We start from the raw sequence: 20,229 nt of genomic DNA, 5'->3' as shown, positions 1-20,229 counted from the left end.
TGGACGATGAGCAAATTACTTTTAGATGTAAGAGTTCTTCCGTCCTCTTGGCAGAAAAGCTTGCTAAGGTAACCCAAACAGGGCCCCTGGGTGGCACAGCGGTTAAGCGTCTGCCTTCGGCTCAGGGCGTGATCCCGGCGTTATGGGATCGAGCCCCACGTCAGGCTCCTCCGCTGTGAGCCTGCTTCTTCCTCTCCCACTCCCCCTGTTTGTGTTCCCTCTCTCGCTGGCTGTCTCTATCTCTGTCAAATAAATAAATAAAATCTTTAAAAAAAAAAAAAAAAAAAAAAAGGTAACCCAAACAACCTAGCACTGTTGAGACCCCGGGTGATCCTCGAGAGTTCCCTCTGGCCAGTATCTTGTTCATATTGATAATTAATCATCTTAGAAGCACGAACCGCTAGTTTCTTGGGTTGTAAGAATAAGTGTCAAGAACCCACCACCACCACACCCCACAGCATGAAAAGCTTGTCTTCTCCACATGTTTGAGCTAGATTACCTGCTCCCCGTCCTTCCACTTACTATAGCATCGCTCCCTTAGAGGAGGGGGTGCTGTCCTTACCTCAGGCCGATCCTGTGCACGCCAGCTCGGGGCCAGGGGCCTGCCCTTCTGTTTTCTCCTCTCCCCATCCGCCCGCTCACCTCCTGTCCTGGCTCTGTCACTGACAGCACTATTCCTGACATCGTTGCAACCTTGGGAGTTGAGGAGGACTCCTCTCTCTGCCTTACTGCCCATAACCCCATGGTTACCACATCCTGATGATTTTTCTTGGGAAATGGGTTTCTTTTCTTCCCTCCCTAGACGTTGTTCCAGCTTCATTTGATTTGACTGGCTAATAATGGCAGTAGTGTTCTTCCTCGTCTCCCCTCCATCCTTCCATAGACCTCCATTGTTCTGTAGCCTTCATTGCTATCCTCTATATTTACGTTATCCTTCTGTCCAGACGGTAACTCCCCTCTAATGGCTAAGTGAGGACTAACCTCCCCTGTCCCGCTCACCAAACCCCCTGCAAACCACCACCCTCTCCACCCACCCCACACTGAGTAGCTTTTTTCTTCTTGAAAATGGATGTCTCACTTGTTCTCTTAACCAGTCTCCCTCCCTCCCTGCTGGTCGTTCATATTCCTTTTCTCTCTCTCCTTTCCCAGCTCTGGCTGTCCTTCCTTGAGTTGCCTGTCCTCGCACCACCTCATTCCCCCAGAGAGCTGTCCTGTCTCTGACACCGCCCTAGGCACCCGTCACCTCACACCCCTGTTAAGATGTAGTTCAGTTCTTGCTTAAGGGCTCTTGTGTGTTTGGGGTCCCCAACCAGCCTCTCACTTACCTTCGCTTACATGTTACTGCTTGTATTTTTATATGATTGTGTCTTAAGGGCAGAAGTGACATCATCTGCCTGCTTGTTTCTCCAGCACCTTGCAGGGTATCTGGCACATACCTGGGGCGTAATATATTTTTGTTGGAAAAACAGCCCGAACAGACATGGTTCTCCCTCCTATACCATGATACTGGGCACAAAATAAGTAGACAGGATTATTTGTATCACAAAATATTTTGTAGAATATTTTGTTTCCTCTGGACATGACAGTAACAATCATTTATTAAAGGAATACGCTGGCACTAGATGAACGATTACATCTAGTTATAAAATCACTTCGCAAGTCTCATTACTGCATAACACAATGGAGAGCTGAAGAACCATTGTTCGACGAAGCACGTATGCTTTTCACTACTTTCAGAGCTACGTTAGCTTTTATCTGTCCTTACCTTTTCAGAATGGGTAGCTTGCGTGAGGTCTAACTTTTTGGTGTTATGCTACCTTCACGACGTGAGGAACATTCTGCAACTTCACGACCTGGCCACTGGTGCTCTCCTCAAGACCTTCCCACTGGAGGTCGGCAGCGTGGTGGGGTACAGCGGTCAGAAGAAGGACACCGAAATCTTCTATCAGTTTACTTCCTTTTTATCTCCAGGTGAGAGTCTTTTCACCAGTGTTACTCAGCTTAAAAATCAGACAAATGTTTGGGTTTCTTTTGGGAAATGGAAATGGAATGCTGTGTTATGGAAAATCCCATATGCTGTATTATAGCAAGAATTACATAATGGGAATAAAACAGTAAAACAGATGCTTAGAACACAGGGAAATGGGAATGCCTAAAACGGCACACTCATTCATCTTATATCCTGCGTCTCTGTTCTGGGGACAGGACCAACTGGTGTTCTAGGTTGGTTTAAAAAACTAGTATGAACACGTAGAACCAGAGATTCAGCCTTCAGTCTGTGCAGGTCAGGATACACGTAGTGCAGAGTAACTAAAAGCATTAAAGGAAAATCTGTAGTCCCATCTGACATGAAAAACCTGTTTTCTAAAACGGACTGAGAATAATTTGTGCTATTGTGAACTGAATTAAAATATAATTCTAAAAGTGTAGTCTTATGTCATATAGAAAAAAATGTGTCACTTGATTCAAGTGAAAAGGAAAGAAAAAAGTGCTTATAAGTTACGATGCTGTGCTCCATGGTATAGGTTAGTTTTCCCCAAAGTAAACATAGTTCTCTTTTTAACTTTTTTTCAGTTGGTCACATTCATTTTGCTGTTTTAGTTTTTCCTGCTTCTCCACTTGGCTGCCCGGGTTTTGTTGTAGGCAAAGCCACACAGATACTCTGATTTGTCCCAGGAGCCGGTCTTAGTTGGCAGCTTGCAGTTGACCGAGCAGACCCTATCTTAAAAGCAATCTGCCTGAAAATATTTCTGCACTTTCCTCGTTTGTTTTTCAAGCTCCTTCATAGCCCTTTTGTGCCGTCCGGCTTTGTGGCCATCGTGCGGCCCCTGGCACAGTCAGCAGACGTAGGGGAGAGAGCTAGGCAGGTGCCCAAGTGGCTCTTTCGTCATGGGGTTCGGCCAGGTGGCAGCGATACATTGTCTACTTTCGTGTATGTGTGTGTCTGTGTGTGTGTGTGTGTGTGTGTGTGCGCACGCGCATGCCTGAGAGTCACAGAGCAGGCAACCATGAGGAATCTTATCGGTATGACAGCTTGCTTGTCAGGGTTATTGAAACCAAAAGAGTGATGTTCTTCTGTAAGTAGGTCTGATGGTAGACCCGGAACACCAGCAAGCTCTACTTTCCCATGTGTCTTTCAGAGGATCCAGGGGGGCTGGGGAAGTGCTCAGAGCCATGTGGAAACCAGGCCCAGTGCCAGGAGTCAGAAACTGACAGGTCAGGAATCCCATGTTGGGGTGTCCTGTGCCACACCCCTTCTGCCCTGGGGTACAGGGGCAGCCAGTGGACAGGAACCAAGGAAAATCCATTTCTTCCAGATTATTATTCTCAACCCACTGCTGTGGGGGTTTACCATTTATTTCCCCAACTTACATTGGTGCCAGAATTTCTGCTTTAAAAATCCCATAGCTTAAACAGTTTAAATGGATAAAGGGCAATGAGAATGGGGTAGGGGTGACTCAACCATTCTTAATAAAAGCCAGAGTCCCCGAAGGCCTGTAACCTCCTTCAATGAGTCCATGTGACCATTTATTTCAGGAACAAGCTCATCATTACCTGGGCAAGAAAGGGCTCACTGACCTCGTGTAAAGGGATGGGTTCCGTGCCAGGCAGTGAAACACTAGCTGTGACTATTATGGCTGTGAAGTTTGAAAAGTTGAAAAGTTCTGTACCGCCGGGCAGTTTCTGAACAAGCTTTAATTTGTTGTCATAATGCTTTGTTCTTCCCCTTTGTCTTGTCTTACTCATTTTGCCTCCATTTTTTCTCTTTTCTCCCTAATGCAATTTTTGATGTCTAAAACCAGAGAACAGGGCTTCTGGTCTCAGGCCTTCTGGTCCAGAGTAAAAACAGCCATCAGAGCATTAAACTGGGTCTCGAAAGCGAGAACTGTCGGCATGTGTATATACATCCACGCACATACATACCAGAGGCTGTCTTTCCCTGGCCTCTGAAAATTAGCTGTCTGCTACTGTGGTAAACAACAGAGATACTAAATTATAAGTAAAGCCTCAGGGCCGAAAATAACTACAGCTCCAGCTGTTTAGAACATGTGGTGGATCTGGCCGGTGGACGCCCGCTGACTTTGTTTCCCATGGAGGCACCCAGTGAAGGCTATGTGTCTTGAGCCCAAGCTATTTAGGACTTTTATACCTTGAGTCAAACTTGGGAGACAGTGAGCAGCCAGAGCAATTTGGAACACGATGCACTTACTCCCTGTGGCCCAAACCACTTAGTGACTGAGCTGATTAATTCTGTATTCATGGAGCCTCAGAGGGTTGTCTAAGGTTAGCTCCAGACAGACTTGCACCTTGTAATAATCCAGTATAGCAAGTCCCAGGTGCATGGCTCTGGGAAACAGGGATGAGCAAAGAAGCCTTTGCCAGACTGTTTGGGAAAGGCAAAGAAAGAAAGAAAGAAAGAGAGAGAGAGAGAGAGAGAGAGAGAGAGAGAGAGAGAAAGAAAGAAAGAAAGAAAGAAAGAAAGAAAGAAAGAAAGAAAGAAAAATTTAAGGCTTAATTTTTTAGAGCAGTTTTAGGTTCACAGCAATATCGGGAAGATACCAGAAATTTCCGGTATACCCCTGCCCCCGCATCACCGCCTCCCTCATTATCAGCATCCCCCACCAGCGTGGGACAGTTGTTCCAATTGATGAACCTACATTGACACATCGTAATCACCCAGAGTCCCTAGTTTGCATTATAGTCAAATGCTGTTGGACCTTCTATGGGTTTGGACAAATTTATAATGACATGTATCCATCATTATAGTATCCTATGGAATATTTTCACTGCCCTAAAAATCCTCTGTGCTCCCCCTATTCACCCCTTCCCTCCCCTCAACCCCTGGCAACCACTGATCTGTTTACTGTTGCCACAGTTTGTCTTTCTCCAGAATGTCATATGGGTGGATTCATGCAGCATGTAGACTTTTCATACTGGCTTCTTTGACTTAGTACTAGGCATTTAAGTTTCCTCCATGTCTTTTCATGGGCTCAATAGCTTATTTCTTTTAGCCCTAAATAATACCCCATTGTCTGGATGTACCAAGATTTATTTACACATCCATCTTCTGAAGGACATCTTGGAAGCTTCCCAGTTTTAGCAGTTACGAATAAAGCTGCTATAAACATCCGTGTGCAGATTTTTGTGTGGACATAACTTTTCAGCTCCTTTGTGTAAATACCAAGGAGTGCAAACATTTTTAAGACTTGTTTTAGTTTCCATTTGTGTTTTTTTCTTTTAATAACATTAAAACCCACCCTATACAGGTGGGTCTATATGGATCATCTTTTAGAAAAAAATTTTTTTGCCTTCTCTGTATATATCCAGTTTTTCAAATCCTTTGATTTTTCTTTCACAGTTTCTCCCAGAGTGTCCCGTTCCTCTTAACTCCCACTCCCATTTCTTTTACCTCTTTAAATTTATTTTCGATTATTGGGAATATATGCGCTGATCATCCCTGCCTCCTTCCTGTTACTCAAATGGGTTTGTTAAACCACTGCTTTCATCAGGAGACCCATGTCCTCAAGTCCAGACACCTCCTCTGGCCTTAAGGGACTTCCATAACCCAATTCTCTCTTTTACCCCTAAACGTGGAAATTCATTTGCTAGAGATCACCTAACCAGTCCTCTCCAGGGATGATTCTAAGATGTTTTCTCCAAACTCCACCTCCCTTGGACTTACCAAGGAGAATCAGGACACAAACCTCAACAGCCAATAGGGATTCTCAGTATGTGAATGTGCAGTGGGCTCATGGAGGCTAACCCAGATGGATGTGCAAAGAGAAAGTATTGATCAAACGTATTAAGCGCTGGTACATTCAGGTTTAACCCAGCCTCCCCCACCTGCCACTTTAACACAGGGCAGAAGAGAAGAAGTCATGTTCTTGGCACCCTTTCTCTGAATGGTACCGAGACCCTGTTGCCTACTTGTTTTACTCTGCCGTTAGAGGATGTGATGTCTTAGTTTTTGCAGATAAACAGGCATTTAGAGTACATTTCCTATTCATTGTCTTTCACAGAGGAATTTGTATTCTGCTACTTTGGCGACTTGTCCAAGGTCATTGACCCAGCACCTTCAGAGGTGGGAGTCCTGGCTGCCTGGTCGTTTGCCATTCACTGTGGTGCAGGCTGCAGTGGTTCCAGGGAGAGTCGGGCTTGAACGGCACATGCTTGGTCTGCAGTCTTTTTTGTTGTTTGGTTATTCAGGCTTGGTTTTTTTCTTTTCTTTTCTTTTCTTTTCTTTTCTTTTCTTTTTTTTTTAATAAGGATTCAGATCTTTTGTGTGTTTTGAGGAAGGGGAGCAATACTGATCAAGAAACTTTTCAGAAATTAACATATCTCTGAAAATAGCCTCACCCTCGAGATTACATTCAGCTACACAAGAATAATACTCAGTATATCCAGTACATTAGAATGTATGCCACCCCCCCAAAAAAAATGTATGCCCAGAGTGTAGTTTGGAACTACTTGATGTATAAAGATATATTTATATTTCAATAGAGAGCCAAGTATGACTTTAAACTAGGAAAGCCAATACTTTGGTCATGTTACTTATCTTCTGTCAGTATTAATCATACTTCCTGTTATAGTACCTTAAAATAATTTGTCTGTAAGCATGAGACTTGCGATGACATTCATAGGGATCAACAGTCGTACTGTCAATGAATGTAAACATCTTGCTCTTTGCCATTGGGGGTGCAGAGTACTGTTTCTCATCTGTCAATAAAGTACACGCACAGAGGAGGTGAGAAGAAAGCAAGCCGCCATCAAAATACGTGATCAATCAATTTGAATGTGCCCTGTGGGAGTACCGTTTGGTTTCTAGTTTTCTAGCAAGTATTAGGATCACCAAATCGATTTTTCATGTATTTGACAGCATATGTTTAAAGTATTGTGTGGGAGGGTTGTTTCCACACCAGCCATTCTGGATGACTAATTCTGTTTCATAAACCACCCCAGTGTCATTGTTTCCGAATAGTAACGACTCATCTTACTTATTGTTTCTTTGATTGAGTTTTTAAGTGTTAGAGTGTAATAGCATTAAATGCAGGAAATGGAATTTTAATTAGTGATTAAATAAGCTGGCATTCTTGGTGTATATTCATTAATTTGTGTTGTGCACAGTTAATGGGATAACCAAAATTTTAAAAGCAACTCTAAAATGGTACCTGATCAAATTGGGTCCCTGATTGCTGTCCACATGTGTGTCAGTGGACAGGTGGGTGTCGGGTATCTGGAGCCCCAGAGTTCCCATCAAGAGCCCCTGACTGCCTGTTGACTTTGGGCAAATCGTTTGAGTTTTTCATCGTACTCACCTTGCCAGTGAAATGGCCCTACATAGAGTTTCCCATGTCCTTTGACCTGCACTCCTAAGCGACCTGGCATAGGGAAGCCTGTTAAGTTTCCACTGTGACATTTTTCTACCTCTTCTCATACTCACAGAATGCCGTGGAATCTTCTAAAATGTCCTCGCAGATTACAGTTGTAAAAAGGAAGACTACATGTGGTAGTGATGATGAGGGGTGAACACTCACGTAGCACCCCACGCACCAGACTGTTCTAAGCACTCTTGGTGCGGTAACCCTTACCGGCCTCAGAGAATACCTCGGTCCCTCACTGATGCTCCTCTCTTGCTCTTTGTGGCGTCCGGTGGTGCTGTGTGATCCTAGTCCTCCTTGTATCCAGTGAGTTCGTGGACTAAACCAGGACTTCCGCTTCCTTCTAGGTATCATTTATCACTGTGACCTCACCAAAGAGGAACTGGAGCCAAGAGTCTTCCGAGAGGTTACCGTGAAAGGGATCGATGCTTCCGATTACCAGACAGTCCAGGTACGGAGCAGTTACGAGGGTTAGAAAAACTGACCTCCAGGCCGGGCCGTCACCACCCTAGTTTGTCAGGAGCCGTGGAGGGAATGCTCGGTAATGCAGACAACAAGGGTTTTTGGTGCTCCTGCTGTCCCTGGGCACAGAGTCGGGCACGGTCCCGCCCTGCTAGAGCGCACAGCTTCTCCCGTAGCTGCTGCTCTTGACCAGAAACCGGGGTCCCCTGTGGGGGGATCCTACTGCAGGGCTGTCAAAGCAGCACCGTTTGTCTGCTTGCTGGAGAGGGTTATGAGCTAGCCCAGGGCCTGTGACGACCCGAGTAACACACAGATCTGCCGTACACGAAGTCCAGGGCTGCGAGTCCATCTTTCCCATCTGACGGTCACATGTACTTGTGCCTGGCACAGACGAGGCACTCCATAAAATATTAGCATGAATGGCCTGATGAATTGTCATGGCACCACAAGCTCCACCTCTGGCCACCCGTCCTTCCAGGTTAAGATTCTCCATTTTTGTTTTTCCCGCTCCCCAAAGGCATTGAGTCTCCCAGAAACTGAATCATTTATTGATTGAGGACGTAGAATGTTCCTTTGCAATGAGAGGTCACTGGAGGTACCAGGTGTTTATCAGGGCTCTCCCCCGTGGAGGGCCGGACCACACAGACCACAGATTAGGAATCCAAACACTGTGAAGGAAGTGTAGAGCAAAGAGCTGGATGCTTCCGTCTCTGTGAAACCAGGGCATTACTTGATAGCTTGTTGAGTTACCCTTCACCTGTCTAGAAGTGGTCTGGATGATGGGCGAGACCTAGGTCATAAATAAAGTGTTGTTTACAGAAACCCATGGTGGGCCAGATCCGGCCCAGGGCTGCAGCCTCTCACCCCTTGCTCTAGATCAGGAGTTGGTGAACTGGCCTCTGGTTTTGTGGGAGAACAGCCATGCCCATCTGTTTACATGGTGTCTTGGTGCATTAATAGGGTGGGTGCAACAGGGCCTGTATAGCCTATATGGCCCACTAAGTCTAAACTACTTAGTATTTGCCCCTCTAAGAAAAAGTTTGTTGTTCCCTGGTCTATATTAAAAAGTACTTATAAAATCCAAATGTTCTCAGGTGCATAGGGAGCTTTGTCATGAAGCTCTGTCAGGCCTGAAATGTGCATATACTCATTGGGTGACATTGGGTGAGTCATTTAACCTTTCTACTACAAGTTCTTTTTAGCTGTAAAATAGACATGGTATCTATTTTACAGGATTCCTATAGTGTTGTATGACATGATATATATTAAGTGTCTGGCACATAGAATATAATCCACTTTTTCAATCAATATTAGAAATAAATGTAACAGACTATTAGTCTTCTCTATCTATTTTGGCTTGCTGCTGCTTTCATTTTCAAGGTGAGCTATTGCCTCGAGAGAGATCCTGTGGGAGCCAATAGCCCGTCTGGCGCTTACATGGTTCGCTAAATCACCCTAGTCCTGTATTAGACTTTAAAAATCATTTTTAGGCTGTTGTTCTTTGCTGTTAGCCCTTTTCTCCATGTATTGAAAATTTGTCCGTTCAAATGTCACATGTGACTTCCTCAGGGCCTACGTCTAGTCTTCGCCTCAGCAGCCCTGGGGCCAGGGTGTGCTCATACACGCCATCGTCTCCCCCATCAGTAACGCCAGGGATGCCCAAGCAGTACCCACTGACTGTCCCTCCTCTGCCCTGAAGGGCGAGGCCTTGGCTGCCCTAGAATTGGACAGTCACCTAAGAAAGACCCCCTATCATCTCATCTCTACTGTGTAGCCATTCAGCTCTATTTTAAAAAAACACATTATTGTCTTCTCCTTTCCAGCTTCCCACAAATAATTAGTGCTCAAGTCTGCAGTTATCTCTGGGGTTTGGGTGAGGGAGAGGCACCTATAATAATGCCAGGAAGGCAGCTGCTTACCGGGAAGTAACTCTTCTCACAGGGAGGGTGGTTGGAATTGTTTCTCCTGTCAAGTAGCTGTTCCTGTCCATGCTGGTAATAGTAATATTCTTGATGGTGATACACAGAGAAAGTAGTTACAGATAATATGTATTGTTTTCATTTATAAATGAAAAGATAAAATGTTACAGCTGAGCAAGTGCTTGGCGGAGTGGACATCTCTCCACCACGTACGTAGCCTGACATCTCCACATTTAACCGGGGAAGAGACAAGCTGGGGTGATGTCCATTGTCTGTATCATGGGACAACTGAACTCCTCTGTGCCTGGTTCTTGTACCTCACCAAGAAAACTTCCCTGATGTTGAGCTACCCAAAAACAACCTTTTGTTTCTACTACTGCGGTAAGGAAGAAAAAAGGGAGAGAGCTGGTAAATATTTGACAGGATAGTAACTGGACAGAGCACATGGCATCCCGCATCTCAGTGCACTGCCCCTCATTTCCAGATTCTAGGAAGTGGAGCTATGCCTGTGGACAGAGATGCATGATGCCACTAGGGGAGTTTCTGTTGACGATACACATCAGAGCTCTTGCACGGAGTTACCAAAACAGAATTCTTTGGTCGTTTACGGGTGCCTTTGAACTGCTCTTTGATACCACAGTACCATGGACTTGTCTCACTTAAACTCCATCGCGCAGTGGTTTAGATTCACGTGCATCGGCAGAGCTTTGACGTGACCGTGAGCGTGACACATGTTCTCACATTTTGATTAGGTTCTCGGTGGTGTGCCAACAATGACCTAAGCACTGTAAAAGCAGGCCCTCGAGGGGGATTTATGCACGAATGGAAAACATCCTGGCGGTGTGTAATAGAAACCACAGCATTTTTGGGGGGGAAAAAGATATTTTGTTTTCACTTTAGTGTAATGTCACTTTTGATTCCTCTTAACCCTGCTGTTTATATTTATTCCATATGTGATTTAAAAAGAAGATCCTCTGGGCTGTTTGTGATTCCTTCTTAACATTTTGTGAGGCATGTTTTCATTGGGAGCAAATACTGCGGCACAGAGTATGCTGCGTCAGTGGTCAGTGCAACTCATGGTGGCCGTGACCACGTACACCTACCTGGTGGGGTAGCTGGTAAGATAGACCAAGACAAGGAGAAAGAGAAGGTCAAAGAAACACAGGCTAAGTAAGTCAGAGGGCTACTCTTGCATGTGGTACATTCATGCAGGACCCAGCGCATCTTGAGTTTGGGGGGCGGGAGGGATATGGTGTCGTATTTTGCTGGCAGACATAGAACAAAACTGTCTGTATAACCTTTACCCATTCCTGACTGCAGCTGCGGGTAGAAAATTGATTTGTGTCAGGAATATAATTTTGAAAATCAGATCCTGGAAAAACTGTTCATTTTTCGTACAGTCAGGGGTACATATAAAAATACAGTTTTAGATAGGGTTACCAAACCTGCAGTTGACTAATCCTGTCTTTTTTCTTTTTTTATGGTGAATGACACGTCCGCATAATATGGATTAGAACCTCCGTGCCCCTCTCTTTAAAAAGAAGCTGAAATACTGAACATTAGAAATTACATTCATAAAATAAGTTTGATGATAAGTGATTTACCTGAAAAAATCTGTCTACCTTTATAATTAGTAATGTGTTTCATTTTAAACAAATGTGAAGTAATAGGGAAGTGGTAAATTTAGTCTATCAACAAGTATGACCTGACCTTCAATGCTGCTGGTACTGTTTGCATACAGAGGATTTCTGGACACAAGGCATTGACCCTGGGAAATTTACAGAAAGTTGAGACATACAGATCTGAAAGGTCAGACACCGCCAGGGTGTTCTGTCCGTGAGCAAGGGCAGGGTGCAGCCAGTCAGAGCTGCAGTGTTGAAGACCATCCTGACTGGGCTGGAGGAGGAGGTCTTCACAGGAGGGTGGGTGCTTCCGTAATCCCTAGTTGCCCAGGAGACTCCTGACCAGTTTTACCACCAACCTCGTTTGGAGACTGCCTTTGCCTTCTCGCGGCAGGTTAATTTCATAATGTCACAGCAAATTCAAGCAGGGAAGCACGCCCTCAGTATCCCGTGCAGTGGGCTGCCTTTTGTCGTTTGTGGATGGAATAGTGTTTGCACCGCAGTGGAATGTGCATGATACGTAGTGCAGCAAAGTGTACTTTTTGGTTTCTCAGTATCTCATTTTTGTCCAGCCAGCTGAGAGATTGGCTTTTTTTTCATCCCCAAATGAAAGACAAAATTTATAGACCTGAAAAAGAACAGTGAACGGAGTGTACTGTGAATAAACTCCATTATCGACAGTTTCCACATTTCGTAAAAGACAATAAATTGGAAGAAAGGTCCAGTTTTATAGGTGAAAGCAAACCATATAGTACAAAAATAGTAAAAATCATCTTGATTCCTGTTTTCTTATGCTTAGTAGGGACTTTGCTGAGGTTAACCCACAGTAATGCATATGAAACAACAGAAACATCCCAAAGGCAGTTTGCTGGGCAACTGAAAATAAATGTTAAAATTAAATAATTCTTTGGGTTTACCAAGATGTCTTAAAGTGGAGGGAGTGGGGATTTTTTCTTTAATTTAGTGTAGATTTTTCTGACCTTGGTGATAACTGATTTGTGGTTGCTAGCATACACAGGCTTTGCCATTCAGAGAACATATGCTCAGAACATTCATTAGCCCTTTAACATTTGTTAACTTCTGTGCTGAGCGCATGGCACACCCAGTTTTTGGATATTGACTCATCTACATCCCCAGTGAGCTGACCATTGATCATGTTTTTCTGTAGCGCTGTGTTCTCACAGGTGCCGGTCAGAAATGTTCAGGAATGTTAGTGAAGAGTGACTGGGGAGCATTTTCAAAAAGAACTTTCTGAGGGGTCACTGTGCTTGCATATGATTAGGAAATGGCTTTAAATTGTTCTTGGCAGGACACCTGGGTGGCGCAGTCATTAAGCGTCTGCCTTCGGCTCAGGGCGTGATCCCGGCGTTCTGGGATCGAGCCCCACATCAGGCTCCTCCGCTAGGAGCCTGCTTCTTCCTCTCTCACTCCCCCTGCTTGTGTTCCCTCTCTCGCTGGCTGTCTCTATCTCTGTCAAATAAATAAATAAAATTTAAAAAAAATAAAAATAAATTGTTCTTGACAATTGAGTGCCTGAGCACCCCAGTTATTGGAGATACTATGTTTCACAGTGGCATTTTCTCGCATAAACAGATTCCCACCCCCCTTTAGAACTCTGTTTGTCATGCAGGTATTCTAGATTGAGGGTATAATGTTCGTGTTCAGAGGGTACATGTTTGTGTCTCTTTCCCCTTTTGGTATCAGCCGTGTTAAAATAATTTGACTGTAAAGGTTGCCAAAGAGTTTGGTCTTTTGTTATCTTATAATAGAGAAATAAGTTACGGGGCCCAAGTCAGTAGCTGCTGCCGTCCTCATACCGCTGTAAATAAATCCAAAGGATATTACTTTGCAGCAACCTGCAAATATGTAACCCTCTTCCAATAAAAATCCCAAGGTGGCCTTGAGAATTGAGCAGCCGGTCCCCATAATGAGAAGCCTGGGGAGGTGTCTTGGGCCTTCCGTGAGCCTTCGCTGTGACAGCATGGGTGAAAGCCAGGCCAGTGCTGACCTTGCTCAGAGCTTCTCTGAACTGTGCTGAGGAAATGGAGTCTGCATGGAGATGGGGGCCAGGAAGACCGTTGAACCCACCCTGGTGACTGAGAGCCTGAGGAGGGCGGCCAGGAAAAAGAAGCCCTATTGCTTGGCTGTCCTGGGGGACACGGTGGTGACTCAGCAGCAGGCATATTTGCTCAGCTTATTTTGCTGAGACGTTAATGAGTTAGCAGGTGTTGATTCTGTTTGAATGGCTCAGATTCACTTCCTAGAAGGCCGTCTAGATTTATTGTTCTTTATTGTATTAGAGGCCCTAAATGTCAGAGATCAGGCTACGTGTAAATTCAGTACATAGGTGACAGCTATACTCATTGGAGATTTGTTCTTCCTAAGTACACACAAAATTTGTAATTTGTACATTACAAGCTACATTACATTTATCTGTACATTGTAATGTATCAGATATCTACAGATAATACTGAGTTTGCTGTCATATGTAATAAAGCCACTTAAATAGATTCAAATTTTGTTTACCTTGTTCTAAGAGTCATGGCTTTGGAGATCCATTAAAAGTCACAGGTTACTGAGCTTTGCTGATGTGCAGGTGGGTAGATTTCCGATTACTCAGTGCTAATAATTAGCTCCAGCTCCTTGCTAGAATATGGTCTTAGGAAAAGAATGTCCTGTTTCATTATCCTATAGGAAACAAAGTAGCAAGTAACTTCCTTCTTATCAGAACTGAGTCAGTAGCATGGTATCCTCTATGAATGGTGTGTGTGCAAAAGGTACTTTTGTCATTTTAATAATTTTTTGTCTTTAAATATGAATTTGAATCTTGGGGTGCCTGGGTGGCTCCGTCAGTTAAGCACCCGACCCTTGGTTTTAGCTCAGGTCATGATCCCAGGATCCTGGGATGGAGCCCCATGTCAGGCTCCGCACTCAGTGTGGAGTCCGCTTCTCCCTCTCCTTCTGACCCTTCTCTCCTTCTCTTAAATAATGGGATAAGTCTTTAAAAAAATAAAAATGAATCTGAATCTCAAGGTATGTTATTCAGATTAGATTCAGCTATGAGCAACAGGAAACATCAAAATTACCATGGGTTAAAGAAGAGAGACATTTATTTTCCTCTCAGAGAAAAGAAGCGCAGGAGGAATCAATTCAGGGCCGACTTGGTATCTAAGGTGGGAGGAATCCAAGCTCCTGCTCTGCTTTCTTGCTGCTTCTTCCCACGTGGCTTCTGTTCCCAGCATCTCTTCATGGTCCTCAAACGCTGCTGGCCGTCCAGCCACATTATATCCACTTTCTAGCCAACAGGGAGGCAGCCATTGGGAAGAAGAGCGAAGTGGGGGAGGGAAGGTCCTTGTCAGCAGTTTTAGAAGCATGTTTGCTGAAGGTGACAACATTCTGTCTGCTTTCATCTTATTGGCGAAAAAGTACTCATTTGGCCACATCTAGTGCAAAGAGGTTTACAGATGTAGTTTTAGTTCCAGAAAAAAAATGTGCGCACGTAAATTGGGCCCTTTTTATCGATGAAATGGGAATAGACATTGGGGGACAACTAGCAGTCTGTCACACAAGACAAAACAGGACTTCGGCAAAAATTTTTGGTGTGGGTGGGGCACCTGGGTGGCCCGGTTGGTTAACTAAGCGTCTACCTTAGGCTCAGGTCATGATCCCAGGGTCCTGGGATTGGGCCTTGTGTTGGGCTCGCTGCTCAGCGGGGAGTCTGCTTCCCCTTCTCCCTGCCACTCCCCCTGCTTGTGCGCTCTCTCTCTCTCTCTCTCTCTCTCTCGCTCTTGTTCTCGCTCAAATTAAAAAATAAAAATCTAAAAAAAAATTTGGTATGGACCCTGAGATCAAGGAACCCAAACGCCACCTGGTGGCCAGGTACCTAAACCTCGGGGTCAGTATTAGAAAAAGTCTGAAAAAGGTGAATATTCAAATATTGTAATTACAGACAGCAGAAATCATGTACTACAAAGAGAGAAGCACCCTTCAAAGAGGCTCTTCTCCCGTTAAGAAAGACCTTTAATATTGCTTCCAGAACATGAGTTATGTATTTCTTGAACTCTGGTCTTGACTTTAGCAGAAGTGTAATTCAAGGCAAGATGGGACTCTATGAGAATTAGAATCAAGACGAAGTGTAAGAGGTTATCTCTGGCAGGATGAAGAAGCCAGGTAAGCTAGGTCCAGATGGTTCTCCAGATGTTTGACTGCATGCTGCAGTCTTCTTGCCTGGGAAAACCAACTCCCAACCACCCTCCTGTGAAGGATGTGGACACAGGCCATCCTTGCAGGACCTCCTCATTAGAATGGAAGCATAACACAGATCCCTTTGGGGAGGGGGTCAAGTCTCCAATTTCATAGCCGCCTCTTTGCTTTTTCCTGGGTGATCTATTCTCCCGCTAATTTGGGGCTGCAGACAAAGTTGTGTGTGTTCCAGTTGCATATACATTAGGGTTCATATACTTGAGACTTCTCATTTTACAGATGAGGAAACTAAAAATTGATGTGTTTGAACAAAGGTAACAGTGTAAAGAAGTGGCAGAGCCAAGACTAGAATGCAGAGCTCCGGAGTTGTGCTGGTCTGCATGCTTCGTTATCAGGATGAATTATTGCACACTGTATAGCTCAGTTATTGTCTTTTTCACCTCTAAAATAAATTAGACTAAAAGGCTTCTAAATTCCTATGCCTGCTTACCTCTAAAAGTACGTTTCTGCTTCATGTAAGTATCCAGCGATTTCTTTGTAAACTCTTATGGAACCTGTTAAACAATAAAAATACTCTTTGTGTGAAAGGGAAGACACTAAGGGCCCATAAATACATTTTAAAATTTGCTTATAAATACGATTTATTTTAGTGTTCACTTCTGATCTCCTTGTTGCATGTTAATGGAGATTCTCATTTCCTTATCTATTTATGTATATATTATATATTCACACACATATACATACAATCGGAGGAGTTTTAGGTAAGTCTTAAATGTTGGTCACCACACGGCAGCCTGAAACTCCACTTAAAAGTGAAATAAAACTTGAGGTGTTTATGGTTTTGCTTTTGTCATCTTATCTCTGCTGGACTGCCCCCAACATCTTTACTCAGGGGTTGGCACTAATGCCAATACTGGCATCAGGTTGCTTCAAACTCAAATTCAGAAGACTACCCTCCGATTCATTTTGGAAGTGCTAGCCCAAGACCTTGGCTTGTACAGTGAACCCAAAAAGTCACTTCTATGCCCAAAGCAGGAGACCTTCTCAATTGCTTTTTTTAGAGAAGTACACCCGTTCCAGTGTCTGTCCATCATTTCTGCCTTCTTAATGGGTGAAGTTAGGTTAAATTTAATAGGATTAGGTGGATGTCTAGAAACTGGAATCTGAAAATTGCTTAGGTTTTCTCTGCGCTGCGAAGTCTTGATGGGAGAGAGTTGGAGTAATTTTTCTCCTTTTCTGTGATAATATCACCCCTAAACCCCAGGGGTATGTCTTTATGTAGGCTGTCACCTAGACAAGTGTTCTTTGGCTTCCTGCTCTGCTCTATCCTTAGGGCAGATGGGGAGAAGAGAACATAGGAGCTTAGTGTGGTCTCTCCACCTGCTACATAGTTCCTCCCGCCCCTCCCCTTTGCCTACATTACACTGATGGCCGATGGATGAGAGACTGAGTAAAAATAGACCTGGCGCTGCAGATGTTCCATTAACTCCCTGGAGGAAAAACCGTTATGGTCTAACTTCATTGGTCTGTGAAGAAGGAAGGAAACGTGTGCCATTTCCATGAGTATGACCTTTTGATTGGGGTCAAGTATACCTTGACCTGGGCTTAGAGAAGTAGACGATCATTCTCTATTCACGCCAAGTGCTGACTAAGCGTAAGTGGTAGATGAGAAATGTAATAGTGATAAACATGAAGGCAAAATATCGCCAATTAGAAGGCATTGTGAGGGTACTAAACAGGGACACGCACAGGTTCCTAGTCATTGTCTGTGTTAAGTCTGAGCTCCTCTCCCCAACTCTTGATGCCCTCTTTGATCCAGCCCCGCAAAAGTGCTCCTTGCTGCCCCAAGTCCCCACTCCAACTACTCGGCACCATCAGGGCTCAACTCCCAACCAAGTCCTTGCCCACCATATGCATGCTTACCTCTGCCTGGCTCTCCTTCCTCCATGCTCCATCGTCGCACTGTTCATTTTCTTTACCGCATTTTCTGAAATTCTATACATTGTGAGTACTCAGCCAAGTCCCAACTTCTGTAGAAGCTTCTCTTCTTGTTCCTGCCCTGGGAAACTCAGTCAGAAGCAAAAGACAGGGGAAGGGGAGAGTGTGCTGTTACTTGGAAGCAGAGCATGGATGTGGGCACTCCCTGTGCCAGGCCGCGTGCCCCTGCTCTCCGTGCCTTCTCTCCTTTCTTCACACAGTCAGGACTTTCATGACTTCCATTCTCGAGGTAAAGAGGCTGCGGTGTAGGGAAGTCAGATGACTTGTCTCTAATCACACAGTGGCGTAGCCAGTGCTGTCGGCCCTGAGGAGCTCGGCCAGCTTCTTCCTAGTTGTCCCAGTTCAGCTGTTGAGTACCTGGAAGTAGGTGGTTCTAGGTCTTCCTGTAGGAACTGATAGAAAACTTTGTGGCTTTATTAAGATCCTGGAGAAAGCTTCATTGCTCACCTTGGTTTAATGGCTCGAAAGAAGGAAATGTACATCATCTACTCAGGCTGTGTTGATAAATGCAGCCCATATCAATTCTTATACATTTAAAATCATCTGCTAGTTCGTTCTGCTGAGTTAAGTCATACCTGACCAACCTTGGGTCCTCCCTGCCTGCAGCTGCATTCGTTTGTCTACATGTGTATGTATATGAGTAGATATCGATATTAATATGCATGTAAATATATTTTTAAACAGAGAATATGCTCTTCCATCCCAAGGTGGGTAGTGGGTAATTCTGAAATAGACTCTCAAACAAAACCATTTAGGGTGTAGTAAAAATCACTGTGTATGTGCGGCCTTCATCAGGACCCTGAAGCCTTCCGTGTTTTGCATAGGATATAGCTAGTTCAGCTCCAAAGGTTAATGTGCATATAGCTAATTTAAATATTTGGAAAGGATCAGAGAAGAGTATAAATACTCTAAACTGTGGCTGGTGCTTTGCTAGAGAATCTGCAGATTTGACTGTTGAAGTGCCGACTTTGAACCATCGCTCAGAATCTGCAGAGGTCGGAGGGACCAAGGGGTGTCGTGGGGCGTTGCTGGCGCCACCTATGCTCCCCTGCCTAGACTTCCACTCTTCCTGTAGTCCATCTACAGCTGCCAACAGGTGTCTTCCTCACCTGCCATCAGAAATTGGTCAGCACTGTTGTGGGGAGGTGGGATGGGGAAGAGAACCACTTTCATTCATCCAATCTGTGTGTTTATTAAGAATTTACTCTGTGCCAGGCATCATGTTAAACAGTGATCTAGAGAGCTGTGGTCTTTAGAGGAGTATAGGCAGAAAGAAAACAACAACCAAAAAACCCCCAAAAAACAAAAAAACACAAGTGAACAGAAAATAAACGTGAAGATTGCAAGTTGGGGGAAGGGCCGTGAGTAAAATAAGTAGGGCCAGAAATGAGTGGTCAACCAGAGTACCCTTGGGTTATGTTAGTGGAAACATAAAGGTGATGTGCAAGGGAACTAACCAAGTGGAGATGTGGGGAGAGCAGCCCAGCTGTTAGAGCAAAGACCCTGAGAACGAAGCGCTTGGCCTCAGAGAGGACCTGAGAGAGGACTGGTGTGGTAAGCGAGGGAAGGCAGAACCTCATGGATGTGCTGGGGTTTGTTAGGGATCCCAAGTGCAGTGGGAGTCCTTGCAGGGTCTTATACTGGAGTGGGACATGTTCTGGTTTAAGAAAGCTGTCTTCCATTTTATGGGGAATAGATGGAAGGGGCAGATGTAGCTGTAGAGATTGCTGGAAGACATAAGGTGGCCTAGACTAAGGGAGAGACTGTGGACACGAGGAAGGGTGGGTTTGGAAAATACCTGGAAGGTAGAATCAACAGGACGCACTCAGGGGTTGCACGTGGAGGGGAGAGGAGGAGGGACACATCAAGGATGACTCCGAGATTTGGAATCTGAGCAGCTGGTACCATGTATCAAGTTGTTGGCAGTGGGTCAGGGAGGACATGTCTGGGAGGGCGAATACTTTGGACGTATCAAGTTTGTGTTACATTGTCAGCCAGTGGCAATGTCAAGTATGGACTGGATATTTGAGTCTCAGGCTCAAAGGAGAGATCTGAGTCGGACTTATAAGCATGGGCATCTTCAGTGTCAGTGTGTTGTTTAGATCTGGGGCAAGGACAGAATGACATGGAGTAGAATGAGGGAGGGTCAGGACTGCACCCTGAGGAGCCCCACCGCCAGGCGTTAGCTGCAGGAGGAAGAGCCAGCAGGGGAGTCCCAGAAGCAGTAGCCAGGGAGGTACGAGAAAAGCCAGCAAAGTGCAGACTGGGGGAGCAGGACGTCAAGGAAAGGGTATTAGAAGGAGGCGGTGGCAGACAACACTCAGTGTGATTGGTCAAATAAGGAAAGAAGAAGAGTTCTTGGATTTGACTGGGTGGATTCATTGGTGATCTTGACGAGCACTTCCAGGAGCAGTGGGGCCGACTGGTGGCTGAACAGGGTATATTGAAGAAGAGCAGAGAAGACATATGTGGTTTCTTGAGGGGAGGATGTTATTGAGGGATTGGGGGATTAGCTTTGCTTTTCGTACGTTGTTGTATTGCATTATGAGTCTAGTTAGAACAGTCTTGTGTTAATGCTGTAATCTGAAAAGCTTATATTTTTAAACTTTAAAAAAATTTTTTTTAAAAAATAATCCTTGGTAGGCT

At 44.7% G+C, this 20,229-nt stretch overlaps 1 protein-coding gene across 2 annotated transcripts in view; it reads left to right on the top strand.

The window, feature by feature from the left end:
• Positions 1-20,229, top strand: part of LOC103675856 (prolyl endopeptidase) — a 111,790-nt gene that overhangs the window by 62,375 nt on the left and 29,186 nt on the right. For both annotated transcript variants that reach the window (XM_040627578.1, XM_040627579.1), the window contains exons 9-10: positions 1,774-1,971; positions 7,727-7,830. In XM_040627578.1, coding sequence (XP_040483512.1) covers positions 1,774-1,971; positions 7,727-7,830 — 302 coding nt within the window. The remainder of the gene's footprint in view (positions 1-1,773; positions 1,972-7,726; positions 7,831-20,229) is intronic.

Source organism: Ursus maritimus, unplaced genomic scaffold (genome assembly GCF_017311325.1).
Source record: "Ursus maritimus isolate PB19 unplaced genomic scaffold, ASM1731132v1 scaffold_13, whole genome shotgun sequence".
Taxonomy (NCBI): domain Eukaryota; kingdom Metazoa; phylum Chordata; class Mammalia; order Carnivora; family Ursidae; genus Ursus; species Ursus maritimus.
Note: the sequence above shows the minus strand (reverse complement) of the source record. Positions and strands in the feature narration are given on the sequence as shown.